Raw genomic sequence first — 13,136 nt, forward strand, 5'->3', positions numbered from 1 at the left:
TTAATTTGAGTACTACAAACAAAAGCTTTCATGTTGTTCTGTTGATTGCGCTATTCAAATTAATTCATGAAAAAAATGTTACTTAGGTCCTTTTGAAAAGTTAAGCGAGAATTGTTTTAACGACTAAACAGAAAAAGAAACTATTATTCTAAGTGCTTCAAACTACCATAGAATAAAATACTGTGCACTAATAATTAATTACTCGTTCCAATATATCACAATTTACCACAATTCAATATACCAAGAATTTGGAGATATCAGGGGCCTGTAGCATAATCGAAATTTTACTAATAATATTAGTAGAGTGGCTTGTAACTTGTATTTTTCTGTTGCATAATGACAAATATCAATTTACAAGTCTAATATTACAAGTAAAGCGCACTAATAATATGAGCAGAATTTACAAGTAACTGTTGCATAAAGGAAATACAAGTACAAATTATTAGCGTTGGCTTGTAGTTTCTTTTACAAGTATGAATGGTGCTGTAATTTAATTTACAAGTAGCTTTTATTTTATTATTTCAGCTGTTCAGAGTAAATATACATCGTTTTATTGTTTTAAACGACTTAACAGAGAAAGGAACTATTATTCAAAGTGCTTTAAATTACCATACAGTGAAATAATATGCACTAAGAATAAATTTCTCGTTCTAATACAAAAATGAGAATTATGAAATTTTTCAAATAACTAAGGATAAAGCAGAAATACTTTAAGTGCTGACATCAAGTATTCAAATGGTGGGGCGCTAACTCAAAAGTGGGTTGTTTTCGCTTAAAACCGTACTTTGGGTCAATAACACAATTTTCTGTAAAATGACTCTTCTAACACTACGTAGTTTACCTTAATCCACGTAAAAACATATTACCCATAGCAAAGTTTAGTAACTTTAGTTTACCTAAAGTTGACTTCATTCAACTCAAATGTGAGTTGTTGTGCTGAACAATCTCAGGTGGGGCCATCGGGGCCATGCATCTTACCATATTTTTACCGCAATCATGGAAAAGAAAGTAAAAACTACTTAATTTTTTAATAAAATTTGATGCGATATTATCATCATTTCGAACTTTTGAGATAGGGGAAATGACGGCTTTGGCAGGTTTTGTTCTATTATTGTCAGGGGGGTTTTCTATAACAAATTATGCTCAAATTCGGCCTAAACATTCTTTGCATACAAGTGGGGTAACTGTCCTATTTTGGACCCCTAGAGGAAGTGCATTCCAATATATATGCTTGTATCTATTGAAATACATGTTCGATATGGGCGAAGATGACACCATTTCAAATATGAAAGTCTTATTTATGAAATAGAAATTCGAAATGAGCTCCAGTTATTGATAAATCAGTGAAATTTGCCATTTTCTAAAATTAAAATATTCTTCGTTTTGGACAGTGCAACATATTTTGGACACCCAAATGTACACATTTTGGACACCCCCAATTTAGTCTCTTCAAAGTCGAATTTCTAATTTACCCTGGTCAATTGAGCCGAAGCCAAGTCTTATCTTTCGATTTGCATGCATCAATGAGAAAATTCTTGCGTTTCGAATTCACAATTTCGAAAAAACTTATTGTGTACGTTCTGAGATTTTCAGCGATGTATACTTTTAAGCGTAACGCATTGTAACGCTCGCCTTCTTGAACAAACTAATTTCCTCGAAATTTCATCTAAATATCGCTTTTTCGCACGGGAAACCAATGAAACAGATTCTGAACAATATTAATTTCCAGAAGCCAATGGGGGAATAAGCAGCGGCATTGTTTTTAGTTCAGAAATCAGAAAAATGTCGCCAGGAGGGTCCAAAATGTGTAGGGGTCCAAATCAAGTTGGTAACCCTACTACTACTAGACTTTTCGATGCATCAGGGTCGATTCTCAAAATCGGCTTTCAAAATGTCGGGCAATGGAGCTAGTTTCAACAAACTCCCGAAATTCGATTTCCGGAGGCCAAACTGAAGGGTCCAGTGCTTTTGAATTCCATTCTTGATTGACACCAATCTTGAAGGAGATGAACGATAACGTCAATAATGACCGCCATTTTGGTATTAGCGACTTCGCTACATCATCCACTTGCAGACATTGCTTGGTCAGATCGACAACGTCATCTTCGGTTGCCTCTGGTGAAATTTTTGAATTTTTGATCTATCTGTCCAAAAGATATTTTAGTAACTAGATAAAGATTGTCGCTCCGGTTCCCTTTGTTCTGCTGTCCGAAACATGTGTGGTATCAAACTGTCAAATCGTATGTATTTTTCCTTCATTGACATTTAGATCCCCTATCCTCGCCAGCAAAAGATGTTCCGGACAGCGACGACAGCGACAATCTTTATCTAGTAACTAAAATATCTTTTATCTGTCCCTTATCTACCTGTTCGCTGCCCACAGTTGTGACCGAACGCCAGCCACAGTCGAGCTACAACGAGGGACCTCGTCGTGACAAAAGTGAATCCCGTTAATATGAATGATGTACTGTTCAAAATATCAGGGTTACACGGTATCCACAATCCACAAGCCGAATTTTTCTAAACACGTTTAAGAAGTCACATTATTTTTACGTTCCACATATTCGTCATGAAAGATGTTTGCTTGTAATATAGCAGAAGTTTTATAAGGCGTCATAATTATTTCTTTCAGAGTTTCCTCATTCCGGTCAACATACGTGTAACGGATGTCAACGATAATTCTCCAACATGGATTGGTGCACCATATATCGTCAATATATCGGAAGTGACCATCATTGGAACGAGGTAAGTCATTTTTTACGCGGATTTTGATAAGTAATTTTTGCGGATTCACGGATATTTTTACATGAGTTATGGAATGTAAGTTTTTTACACGGTTTTTCAAAAAGTTCGGTAGATATGTGAAAACAGTGAAAACCGCAGTTTTTGTATACGGATTTTAAGATTTATGCAGAACGTATACCCCGTATATTCGGTGTACATACACACAAAAAAATCGTTGGTAAAACTAAGAGAATCGTTGGTAAAGTAAAGAAAATGAGTTGGTGATTTTCAGTAGAAAGTATAGAACTGTTGAATTTACCAATTTGAAAACTTTCCTCCGGCAAGAAACAACTAATTGTCAAAACAAAAGTTTTCCTCTTAAAACAAAAAGTTATTATCTATTTAAATCAAAAATGATGCTTTCAAAATGACAGTATATTTGAGCTCTTATTTTAAGTTTGTATTTCTTAAATACAATTCTACAAACCAAATAAAATTGTTTATTTATTTAAATATCTTGTCTTTATTCTTTTTTCTCTTTTTAATCAATATTTTCCACAACATGGGATACCTCGAAAAATGACGCATGTGAAACACCGATTATAGAAAAACACTACAAAGCGGATCGGTGCGATTTTGGCTCTTTCTGTTTTAGTGCTTGTCGTCGGCTCAATCAACTGCTGATTGAGAAAAAACGGCATCTATCTCCAGCAATATCGACAGAATGTATGTCCACCGTGATTAGCTGAAATAATGTCATTGAATATAAGTAATATTTATTTAAAATATGAATACACCTGAGGTCAATCTTACCGATAATTATCCACTGTAAGTAGTGAAACGTGCGTTAAATTCTTATTTAGCGCTGACCGCGTAGTCTTATTTTTCTAATATGTTGTTCCGGTCTTAATTGGGTCCTAAAGCCCTACCTCGTTTATGATTGCAAACGATAGTGCATCGGTCAAGAATACTTGTACCGTTGTTATAAAAATTCTGGTAAAATTCTAAATCAGTAAAAATAATATTTTTGTGTTTAAGACATTTTAAGGCAAATTTTGGGCTGTGCAACATTTCAGAGTTACGGGATTTTTCGTTTGAGTTCACTTTTTAAAAAGCAAATTTAATTAACTACACATTTATTACCACACTCGCTGTTATTACAAGAAAGAGGTAGAGCCTCGTGTGCTCTACCGTTTTATAGAATTATACTGCTGATGCAGTGAAATATTATTCCTATCTCCTATCGGTGCCTTACGTGGCGTGATGCGCCACGGTTCGCGCCAAGCTACCTGTTCACTACTATTAATAACCCTACTGTTTTCCTAACGATTCCCCCTCTAGATGGAAGTCGTCCTCGGCTTCCTTGATCCTCGAATTCTGTGGGATGAATCTCGGCTGCTGGATGAAATGATGTCCGCTGTTTACCTTTGTCGGTCCTAGTGTTCCTGGTTCAGTAAGTCTCTCCAAGTGGATCGTTTCTTTGTTAGTTTGTCCTGGTTCCCAAGTTGATTTCGATTTACCCCATAGGGATGATAAAACGGTCCATGTAACTAATGCTGCTAAAAGTATCAATATTACGGTTGATAATGTACCAAACGAGAGCCATCCAACCAGATGCAATTTCCAATGTAGATTATCTGCAGTCATGTTTAAATGTTCAATATGACTCCGGTGTTCCAGGTTGAATTCCTGTAAGTACTGTAAAGGCATTTTATTTATAATTTTGGAGGGAGTTACCATTATTCCGGTTGTTGGGAGATACAATCTTGCAGGTAAGTCAGTATTGCTGTTAGAGTATTCCTCGCCATTTAGCTTGATGGTACAGCCTGAAAACTGAATCAGATATGATCCTTGTAGTTTCCGTTCATGTCCCGAACAATTCGAGTTGAGGATAACATGTTCGGCATTAACTATAATGTTTGCGTCGTCCACTCTTTTTATATAGTTTTGTCCATATACCTTCTCCATAGGACAATGTGCTGGATCACCATTGATTAACTGTTGGATGCATTTTTCCAACGGTTGTAACTGTGTGTTTTTGCAGACGTATTGATTTCTGTGTTTTGTGCAGGGATTGTTCATCAAAAAGGAGTTAGGTCCCTTCAAGTAGTACTTTGCCGTAAGGTGTATACGATGTCCATGGGAAATTACTGGTTCTATGTAGCTCAATTGATACTCTATATCTTTGACACGTGGAACTTTCAGCGTATAGATGATTTCATTCTTGCCAAATAGGACGTAGGCTCCAGAAATGTCCAATATATCGTTGAATAGACTAGTACCGAGGCCGCGATTAGTGAGGAACTCCTGGGCTACTGTTGTCTCGTCCGTGGAAAGTATTCTGCTACTTGGTATGTTGAATCTAGCTAATGTTATTGCTTCCTCAATTGTCCCTAGCTGGTCTATTAATTCATCTATATTGAATATCAAATTTATTGAGTCAAACCCTTCTACTGTTACGTCGTGGAGGTTAGATTGAAAGCTAACTAGAGAATTTATTGCTCCTGTAATGTTACTCAACCTAATGTTCAATGCACTGTTAATTATGATCTGCCTATTATTTTGATCTATGAGAGAATTTATTGTACTATTTATCATTCTTAGGTCCTCCGCATCCGGACTCCCGGATACGTATTTCCAACCCTTTCCTAAACTTTCCCAGCGCTTTTGTCTTGTAGGTCTTAGCTTTACGAATATGGAATGAAGTTTTCTTGACTTGATTTTTAGGATTGGACTAAGTATGTGTTGATTGGAAATTCTAGTTTGGATCATTGCGTCTATATTCTGAATGGTATCTTCTATTACAGTTAGATTTATGTGGTGTCCTATTCTCAAATAGCTATTACTGATTCTTGCTGGGCCTATGGGGATGATGATAACTGGATTTTTCTCTATGTCGTGTATGTGGATGTCCGCGTCGATCGTCGTGGCCAGAAGACATAGTCTGTAAGAATAATAATTATGTATGTTTAACGTTCTTCTTGTGTGTCTTAATGTTTTGAGAGTCTGTTACGGTTTTGTCGGTTTGATCCATGATTTCTATTTCCCTATATCGGTGGCCATAAGGGCTCGGCTTCGCTTTTCCTTTTACCAAAATTGGACTAGTCAATGTTTTGTATTTCTCAAAGTCGATAAGGGGTAACTTATTGTTGTGTTTTGTGCTAAGTATTTGATGTTGTCCTTTGCAGTTTGGATGTTTCTAAGCTTCGAGGTATTTATCTCGGATTGCTTCAATGAAGCGCATGTGCTGAAAATAATATCTCGAGGCTTAAGTTTGGTGCTACTGTGGATCGAGTCATTGTACAATGAAGTGGTCAGGGCTAAGCCTTCGTATAATGTAAGGTCTTCAACTTTCCGTTTATTCGCCAAATACATCTCGAGCAAAGTACTGTGGAATCTTTCCACAATACCATTGCTATTGCTATTGCTGGCAAAGTGCAATGCAATACCATGTTTCTCCAAGAACTCTCTAAATCGAGGATTTCTAAATCCCGGTGCTTGATCGCAAGTAATCATTTTAGGTATTCCAAAGATTTTGAAATATTCGACTAGAGTGCTTGTTAGCTCTTCAGTTGTTTCGTTTGAAATTTGGAAAATTTGGGCAAATTTCGAGAACGAGTCTACGAGAGTAAGGAATTTGTAATGATCTTTAACATAGACATCAATAAACACGTTTTCAAAAGGGTTTTCGTAGATTCTCCTGGAAATTGGAATTTTAAATGGTTTGCGTTCGTATTTAGCGAACTTGCAGTCCTCACAATTTTTGATAAATGTTTTGATTTTGCCTAACATTCCGGGAAAAAAGGCAGATTTCCTGATTTCCTCGTATGTTAACTTGTAATTTCTATGATTGAAGTTGTGGCATTTCCGTATGAATTCCATCTGGTCGGTACCTGAAATGAGATCTGGTAAAAGTATGTTAGAGTATTGAATTTTAAGGTTCTTACTGAATTCAATTTTAATAATTTCATCGCAAATACGAATAACCTCTAATGGACCAAATATGCAATTGCTTTTCGTAGGATCAATGTATTTCGTTAAGATTTCCTTCAGTTGATCTTTGTTGTAATTGGGTCTATGAAAAACGTGACGGATCTGTCCTGGGAAGATTTTGCACATTATGTGCGGACTCTTCCGGGTTTCGTTTGTTACTCTAATAATTAACTGATTGTTAAATTTGTTTACTATTTCCGGTCCATAAATTTCGTTATTAGGGAAGCATTCGTTAAAAAGCTCTTGTAAATTCAGTTCGACGGGTGGGATTCTCGATAACCCATCCGCTACTACATTTTGTTTACCTTTCTTATAAGCAATCTTGAAGTCGAATTGCTCTAAATATAACCTTTGGCGAGTAACGCGTCCGGTAGCATCTGTTAATTTGAGCTCTTTAGTTAAAGGCTCATGATCCGTGTAAATTGTGAAAGGATTTCCGTAAAGATATGGTCGAAATCTTTTTGCTGAAAAGTAGATTGCTAGAAGTTCTTTCGCTGTAGCGGAATAATTCTCTTCCGCCTTCGACAGCGTACGGGAGAGGTATGCTATCGGTCTTTCATTTCCATCTACCAACTGTGACAACACTGCTCCAATTGCGATGTTGGAGGCATCTGTGGTCAAAATAAATGGTTTTCGAAATCAGGATATGATAACATCAGATCTGATGCCATAATCTCCTTTAACTTCGAGAAGGCATTTATGAAGTCAGGTGTTTCGTAGTTTATTATTTTATTTTTCCTCTCAATTGACTTGTGAGGGGTTTAGCAATATTAGCAAAGCCCGGGATGAACCGTCGATAATAGCTAACGGTTCCTAGAAAGGATTTCAGCTCCTTTGGGGTTTTAGGTGTGGGCCAATTTAAAACTGCTTCTATCTTCTGAGGATTGGGTTTTACACCTCCGTAGTTACAACGTGTCCTAAGAACTCAACTTCTTTTCGGAGGAATTCCGATTTGTCACATTGTACTTTTAAATTAGCTTCCCGTAAAGTTTGCAAAACCATTGAAAGATCCTTAATATGTTCTTTCAAGGATGACGAAAATATGATGATATCGTCCATGTAGACGAAACATCTATTGCCTAAATGTTTTCGAAGGACTGAGTCCATTAATCTTTGAAACGTTGCCGGAGCATTCTTTAGACCAAACGGCATTCTTACGAATTCAAATTTTCCATGGTCTACGTTGAAAGCAGTCTTCGGCACATCTTTCGGGTTTATCTCTATTTGATGAAACCTGCTGGCTAAGTCTAAGACAGTGAAGTATTGCGCTTTTCTAAGGCGATCAATCATTTCACTGAACTCTGGCATAGGGTATCGGTCTGCAGAGTTTTTTCATTCAATTCCCTGTGGTCCATCACAATTCGATATTTTTCTTTCCAGAGTTGTCCATCTTTTGGAACGACCCATATCGGTGAAGTCCAAGGAGACGATGACTCTCTAATTATACCCGAATCGAGCATTTTCTGTATCTGTTCGGATACTTCCGTTCTCAAATGATAGGGGTATTTGTACGTCTTTTGATGAATCGGCTTTTCATCATTTGTTTCAATATTATGCTTAATTTCATGTGTGAAAGTCAGCTTCTGTTCTTCATTAAAGAACACATCCCTATAGGGCTTAAGTGCTTTCACCAGTTCTCGCTTCTCTTCTTTATTCAAATGATCAGAAGGAAGTTTAATTTAACTCGCGTTTCATTCTGATTTAGAAAGAAACGTTCGTTCTCGAGCGGTTGTATATCATTTACCCTGATCTGTTTGTCGCTGGCCAAATGTACAACGGCACGGTTACATTTGGCTTCATATAGTCCGGGTTGTAACCTGATGCCTTTTGTTATGTTTAACTCTTCTTCTATGAGGAATGCACCATCAGCAGTGGTGCATATCTCAAACATATTCTCCGACTGCTCATGAAAGTTTATTGAACATGGATAATATTTTGAAAGTGAGAAATTCGAGTTTCCAATTACTAATTGATGATTGCTAGAGTCGATTTTAGCTTTCATCTTTGCAATGTTCTCGTAGCCGATTAGGCCATCGAAGAATTTATGAAATTTGAATAAATGATAAGGAAGTTTTTATCAAATGCTTCCTGAAAGAAATTAGCGTGTACTACCTTGTCGATCGCAAATTTCCCATTTTTATTACTAATAATCGAAGGTTGCCTAAGCTTAGAAGCGCGCTTTACGTGTTCTGGATTTATGTACGACTTGTTGGCCCCAGTGTCAACAAGGAAATTCAAATAGCCTTTGCTTGTGGGAAACCTAAAGTAAGGAATAAAATTCAAGTTTTCTTCTTCATTAGGCGTACCGCGTGAAAATTTAGTTCATCAGCTTCCAAATTAATTTCGTCTACAAATTCATGCTCTTCTTCTTCTTTTTCTTCTTCCTCTCCTTCATACGGCTCAGTTTCCTCTGTATTATTTGTTTCTTCCCTGGGTCTAAACGGTTTACGATAGGGAATGTTTGGTTTTGTGTTCTTTGAAAATCTGCTTGGATTGCTAGTAGTATTGGGTGACGGGGACGTATGCAGTTTTGGTTTGAATGCAGGCTTTCGCACCTCTGCATTTTGATTAATGACTACGGCTTGATAAGCGTCCTCTAAAGATTTTGGTTTTGAATTTCGAATTATGGAAGCGAGAGGCTCGCTTATTCCATCTAAAAATTTAGTTATGGTCATTATTTCCAACAGTTGTGATGACGTTAAATGATGCGTCATCAGATTCGCTCTTATTTTAGTGTTTAGCTCTTTAATGTCACTGTAGAATTTTTGAGGGAGCGATCCCTTTTCTAACATGAAATAGGCTGTTTAAGTTTGTTGCCAAATCTCTTTGGTCCCCAAAATGGTCCCTCAGTATGTTTTTAGATCCCCAATTGTGTTTGGGTTTCCGTGGGTGCACACTATGGCTCAAAGTGTCACCCTTAAGTTTGTTTCTAATTGCCCGGAAATAGTGAGAATTGAAGGTGTCGGGTGCACCTCTCTCCCCCTTCACTTTGAACTCGTCGTAGAGCTCGTCTACTTCTTGGCGCCAAGAATTTAGCTCCTTTCTGTTACCTGAATATTCAGGCAATTGTTTTATCGGATCGGGGATGTGGTAAGCACTCCCCGCTCCCCTAACTAAACTTTGAAGCTCGGCAATTTCTTGCCGCAGCTGCTCAATCTCGCCAGCTCGTGTCTCCGGCATGATGTGGTTTTTGGTACGTATAATACGTATAATGAAACAGATAGAAGACTACTTACAGTAGATGTAATTTCATCCGTCGTTGCAGTGAGCGGACAAACAGTTGTCGTCTTCGGGGTGTCGTTGCGGCGCCTGACGATCCGGTTCCCTGACGGCTGCTAAGCGTGATGCGGCTTCCTCCAAGCCGATGTCGCTGCGATGTCAAAAGGGTAGAGGTCTTTAGCTTTTGCTAAACGTGACCAACGAAGCACTATCACTTTTGTCACTTTATATTACACTCACTGTCAGAATCCCACTTCTGACACCAGTTACGGGATTTTCGTTTGAGTTCACTTTTAAAAAGCAAATTTAATTAACTACACATTTATTACCACACTCGCTGTTATTACAAGAAAGAGGTAGAGCCTCGTGTGCTCTACCGTTTTATAGAATTATACTGCTGATGCAGTGAAATATTATTCCTATCTCCTATCGGTGCCTTACGTGGCGTGATGCGCCACGGTTCGCGCCAAGCTACCTGTTCACTACTATTAATAACCCTACTGTTTTCCTAACGCAGAACGAATGAACCATCAGCCCAAAACGTCAGCCCCATATATTAACTGTCAAAGGTTGAGTCAAGTGCCCTGCGGTGTTTTGCTAGTGCGTTTGAATCCGTACGTCAAACAAGACCGAAAATGTCGAGAAAGCATTTTTCATCTATTTTTCAATTTCAAATTAAACAATGTTCTTTTCGATTTTTGAGTCTAAAGAAAAACTGACACGTTTAGAATGATTACCTTCATCGTTCCCTGAAAGAAAATCGAATATCGATTCTTCATTTTAGGACCCAATTAACGTCATAAAACAAATAGCGCTTGCAGCCGAACGGCCCTCGATGCAAAATCATCATTCCTGATGTGATTACTTCGTGAAACAAGATCATTCCGGGAGATGGTTTAACTAGAAATACTAGAATAAGAGATAGGCGAAGACGCCATATTGTTTCCAATCGAACTGTCAAAAGCGGTTCCAATTCGACTTGTTTACTTTTTGCTTCCATAAGAAGCAAGCAAAAAGTTCAAGTGCTGCCAGTATAATTTAAACGATTTCATGCATTTTCATACGTTGCCATATCGTCAGTTTTTCACTCCGCCGGTCTCTGGTTATAGGGTTGCTAAGTTTAACGTGCTATTTTGTTGTTCAGGTGCTGTTGCATATCGGTAGATTTACAGCCAGGATAACGTCATAGATCAGACCACTTACTGACTTTTACTTCTTAGGTGATCAGAAAGGAAACCCATCTTCCGCCTCATAACCATTGTGGCTACTGGCCATTGCTAGCAAATTCAATTCCTTCTGTAGCCGATATTTTTCCTCGCTGCTAGCCCTTCCGCAGGAGACCGATTTGGTTCGACACTTTTGGTGCGTATTTTTCCTGGGGAATATGGAAACATGAAAAGTTATTACTATATTATTCAATTGTTTCATTGACAAAAGACTTTTAAGCAAATTAAATGTTTACCTACCTGGATGCAATAGACCAATGCAAACTCTAACTTAACCTCACTTATTTTGACAGTTCACAGAGCTTGTTTACAAGGTGTTAGAAGAAAAATCGATGAAGGGAAAATTAAAATTCATATTTTTGGTTTAAAATTGCTGTGATCCGAATATTTTAGTGTTATTCTTTGCATTCAGCAAGAAATCAATCGCAAAGAACATCTACATGCGAATAAAATGACGAAACATTTTTATCGGAAGCTGCGCCAGAGACTAAGTCCCGGAGAAAAAGCTCTGTGAACTGTCAACCTACGTCATCATGCACTGGTCAATAATAAAATTCCTCCAAAAACCTTTGTCCCTGTTTTCTTTTTTCAAATTTAGTTTATGACAGATCATATTTAGTTGCCAGTTACATTATTTTATCTGATTGGTGTTGCCAGAAACATGAAATATAAAAGTTATTTTGACTTTTTTATAAATCTCGCGTGATTTTTGAAAACGTCGTAAGTCCAAAAGAGAGGCTCTCTTTGTTTACTTTCTCTTTCGATTATTACAAAGCCATACTAACATTTACATTGGATTTTCCAGCACCTATCTGAAGAAAATAGCTTTGTCTAGTGTGCTGAGGTGAAAATATTGCAACAAATTTTAAACTAGCCTAAATATTAGCAAAAGAGAGCGTAATGAAAGAGAGTCTCTCATTTGGACTTACGACGTTTTCAAAAATCACGCGAGAAATTTTATTCTGAGTGCTCTCACCGTGAAAATCACAATTTGAATCAAATATTTTAGCATTCAAAAGTACCAAATTTGTCTTACTTTTAAAATAAGATTAGAAAATATTGAAATCACAACTTTTTTTCGCTCTGTGTAGTATAAAAAAAGTAGAAACATGCTTTTTCCATTAAAAAATCTGCCGGACAGTTGAAATAGAAACAAATACACGTTCCAGGTATTTGTTTGCATTTTATTAAATAGATAATAAATAGTATTATAATACTTCGTAAAACACACGATGGCAACACGAAAGCTTGCTGATTTCGGTGTCGTTTTTCAGTATTAATGACACCATACCGAAGATAGATATTACATACCGAAGATATAGCATCATCAACGTGCACGAAGGGAGATCCGACGACGAGAAAGAAGCGTTCTATGCACAGCTGGAGCAGACATACGATGGATGCCCACTGCGGGACGTCAAAATCGTCATCGGACCGGATAGTCTGCATACCGAATCGAACGACAACGGCCAACGATGCATAAACTTTGCAGCCTCCCGCGGAATGGTAGTCCGAAGCACTTTCTTCCCCCGCAAGAATATCCACAAGGCCACATGGAAATCACCTAATCAAGTAACGGAAAACCAAATCGACCACGTTCTAATCGACGGTAAAGTCTTCTCCGACATCACGAACGTACGCACTTACCGCAGTGCGAATACTGAATCCGACCACTACCTCGTGGCAGTATGTCTTGTTAGAGATACTTTTTGCTGGGGACTTTCATCTGCCCTTGTCGTGACCTCAGGGTCGTTTTTCTGGTAGCTCTCAGGAGAAATTGGAGGGGTGGTGGCGGAAATACTTCCCTAATATAGTGATCGAGGTGGAGCAATCAATGGAAATTATGACAAAAAATGGAATGATGGCTTGAAATAACGAGCAACTGCTATTGGTAATTTTAATTTACATTACGCACTGTATTCAATTTTATCGAATCATTAGTTCATTATAATTTCATTTTTATGAATGGTCTGG

General features: G+C 37.6%; 1 protein-coding gene across 4 annotated transcripts in view; it reads left to right on the forward strand.

The window, feature by feature from the left end:
- LOC134225058 (cadherin EGF LAG seven-pass G-type receptor 2) overlaps nucleotides 1-13,136 on the forward strand; it is a 108,446-nt gene that overhangs the window by 29,386 nt on the left and 65,924 nt on the right. For all 4 annotated transcript variants that reach the window (XM_062704820.1, XM_062704819.1, XM_062704822.1 and 1 more), the window contains exon 4: nucleotides 2,633-2,745. In XM_062704820.1, the coding sequence (XP_062560804.1) occupies nucleotides 2,633-2,745 (113 nt within the window). The remainder of the gene's footprint in view (nucleotides 1-2,632; nucleotides 2,746-13,136) is intronic.

Source organism: Armigeres subalbatus, chromosome 3 (genome assembly GCF_024139115.2).
Source record: "Armigeres subalbatus isolate Guangzhou_Male chromosome 3, GZ_Asu_2, whole genome shotgun sequence".
In the NCBI taxonomy this organism is placed as follows: Eukaryota; Metazoa; Arthropoda; class Insecta; order Diptera; family Culicidae; genus Armigeres; species Armigeres subalbatus.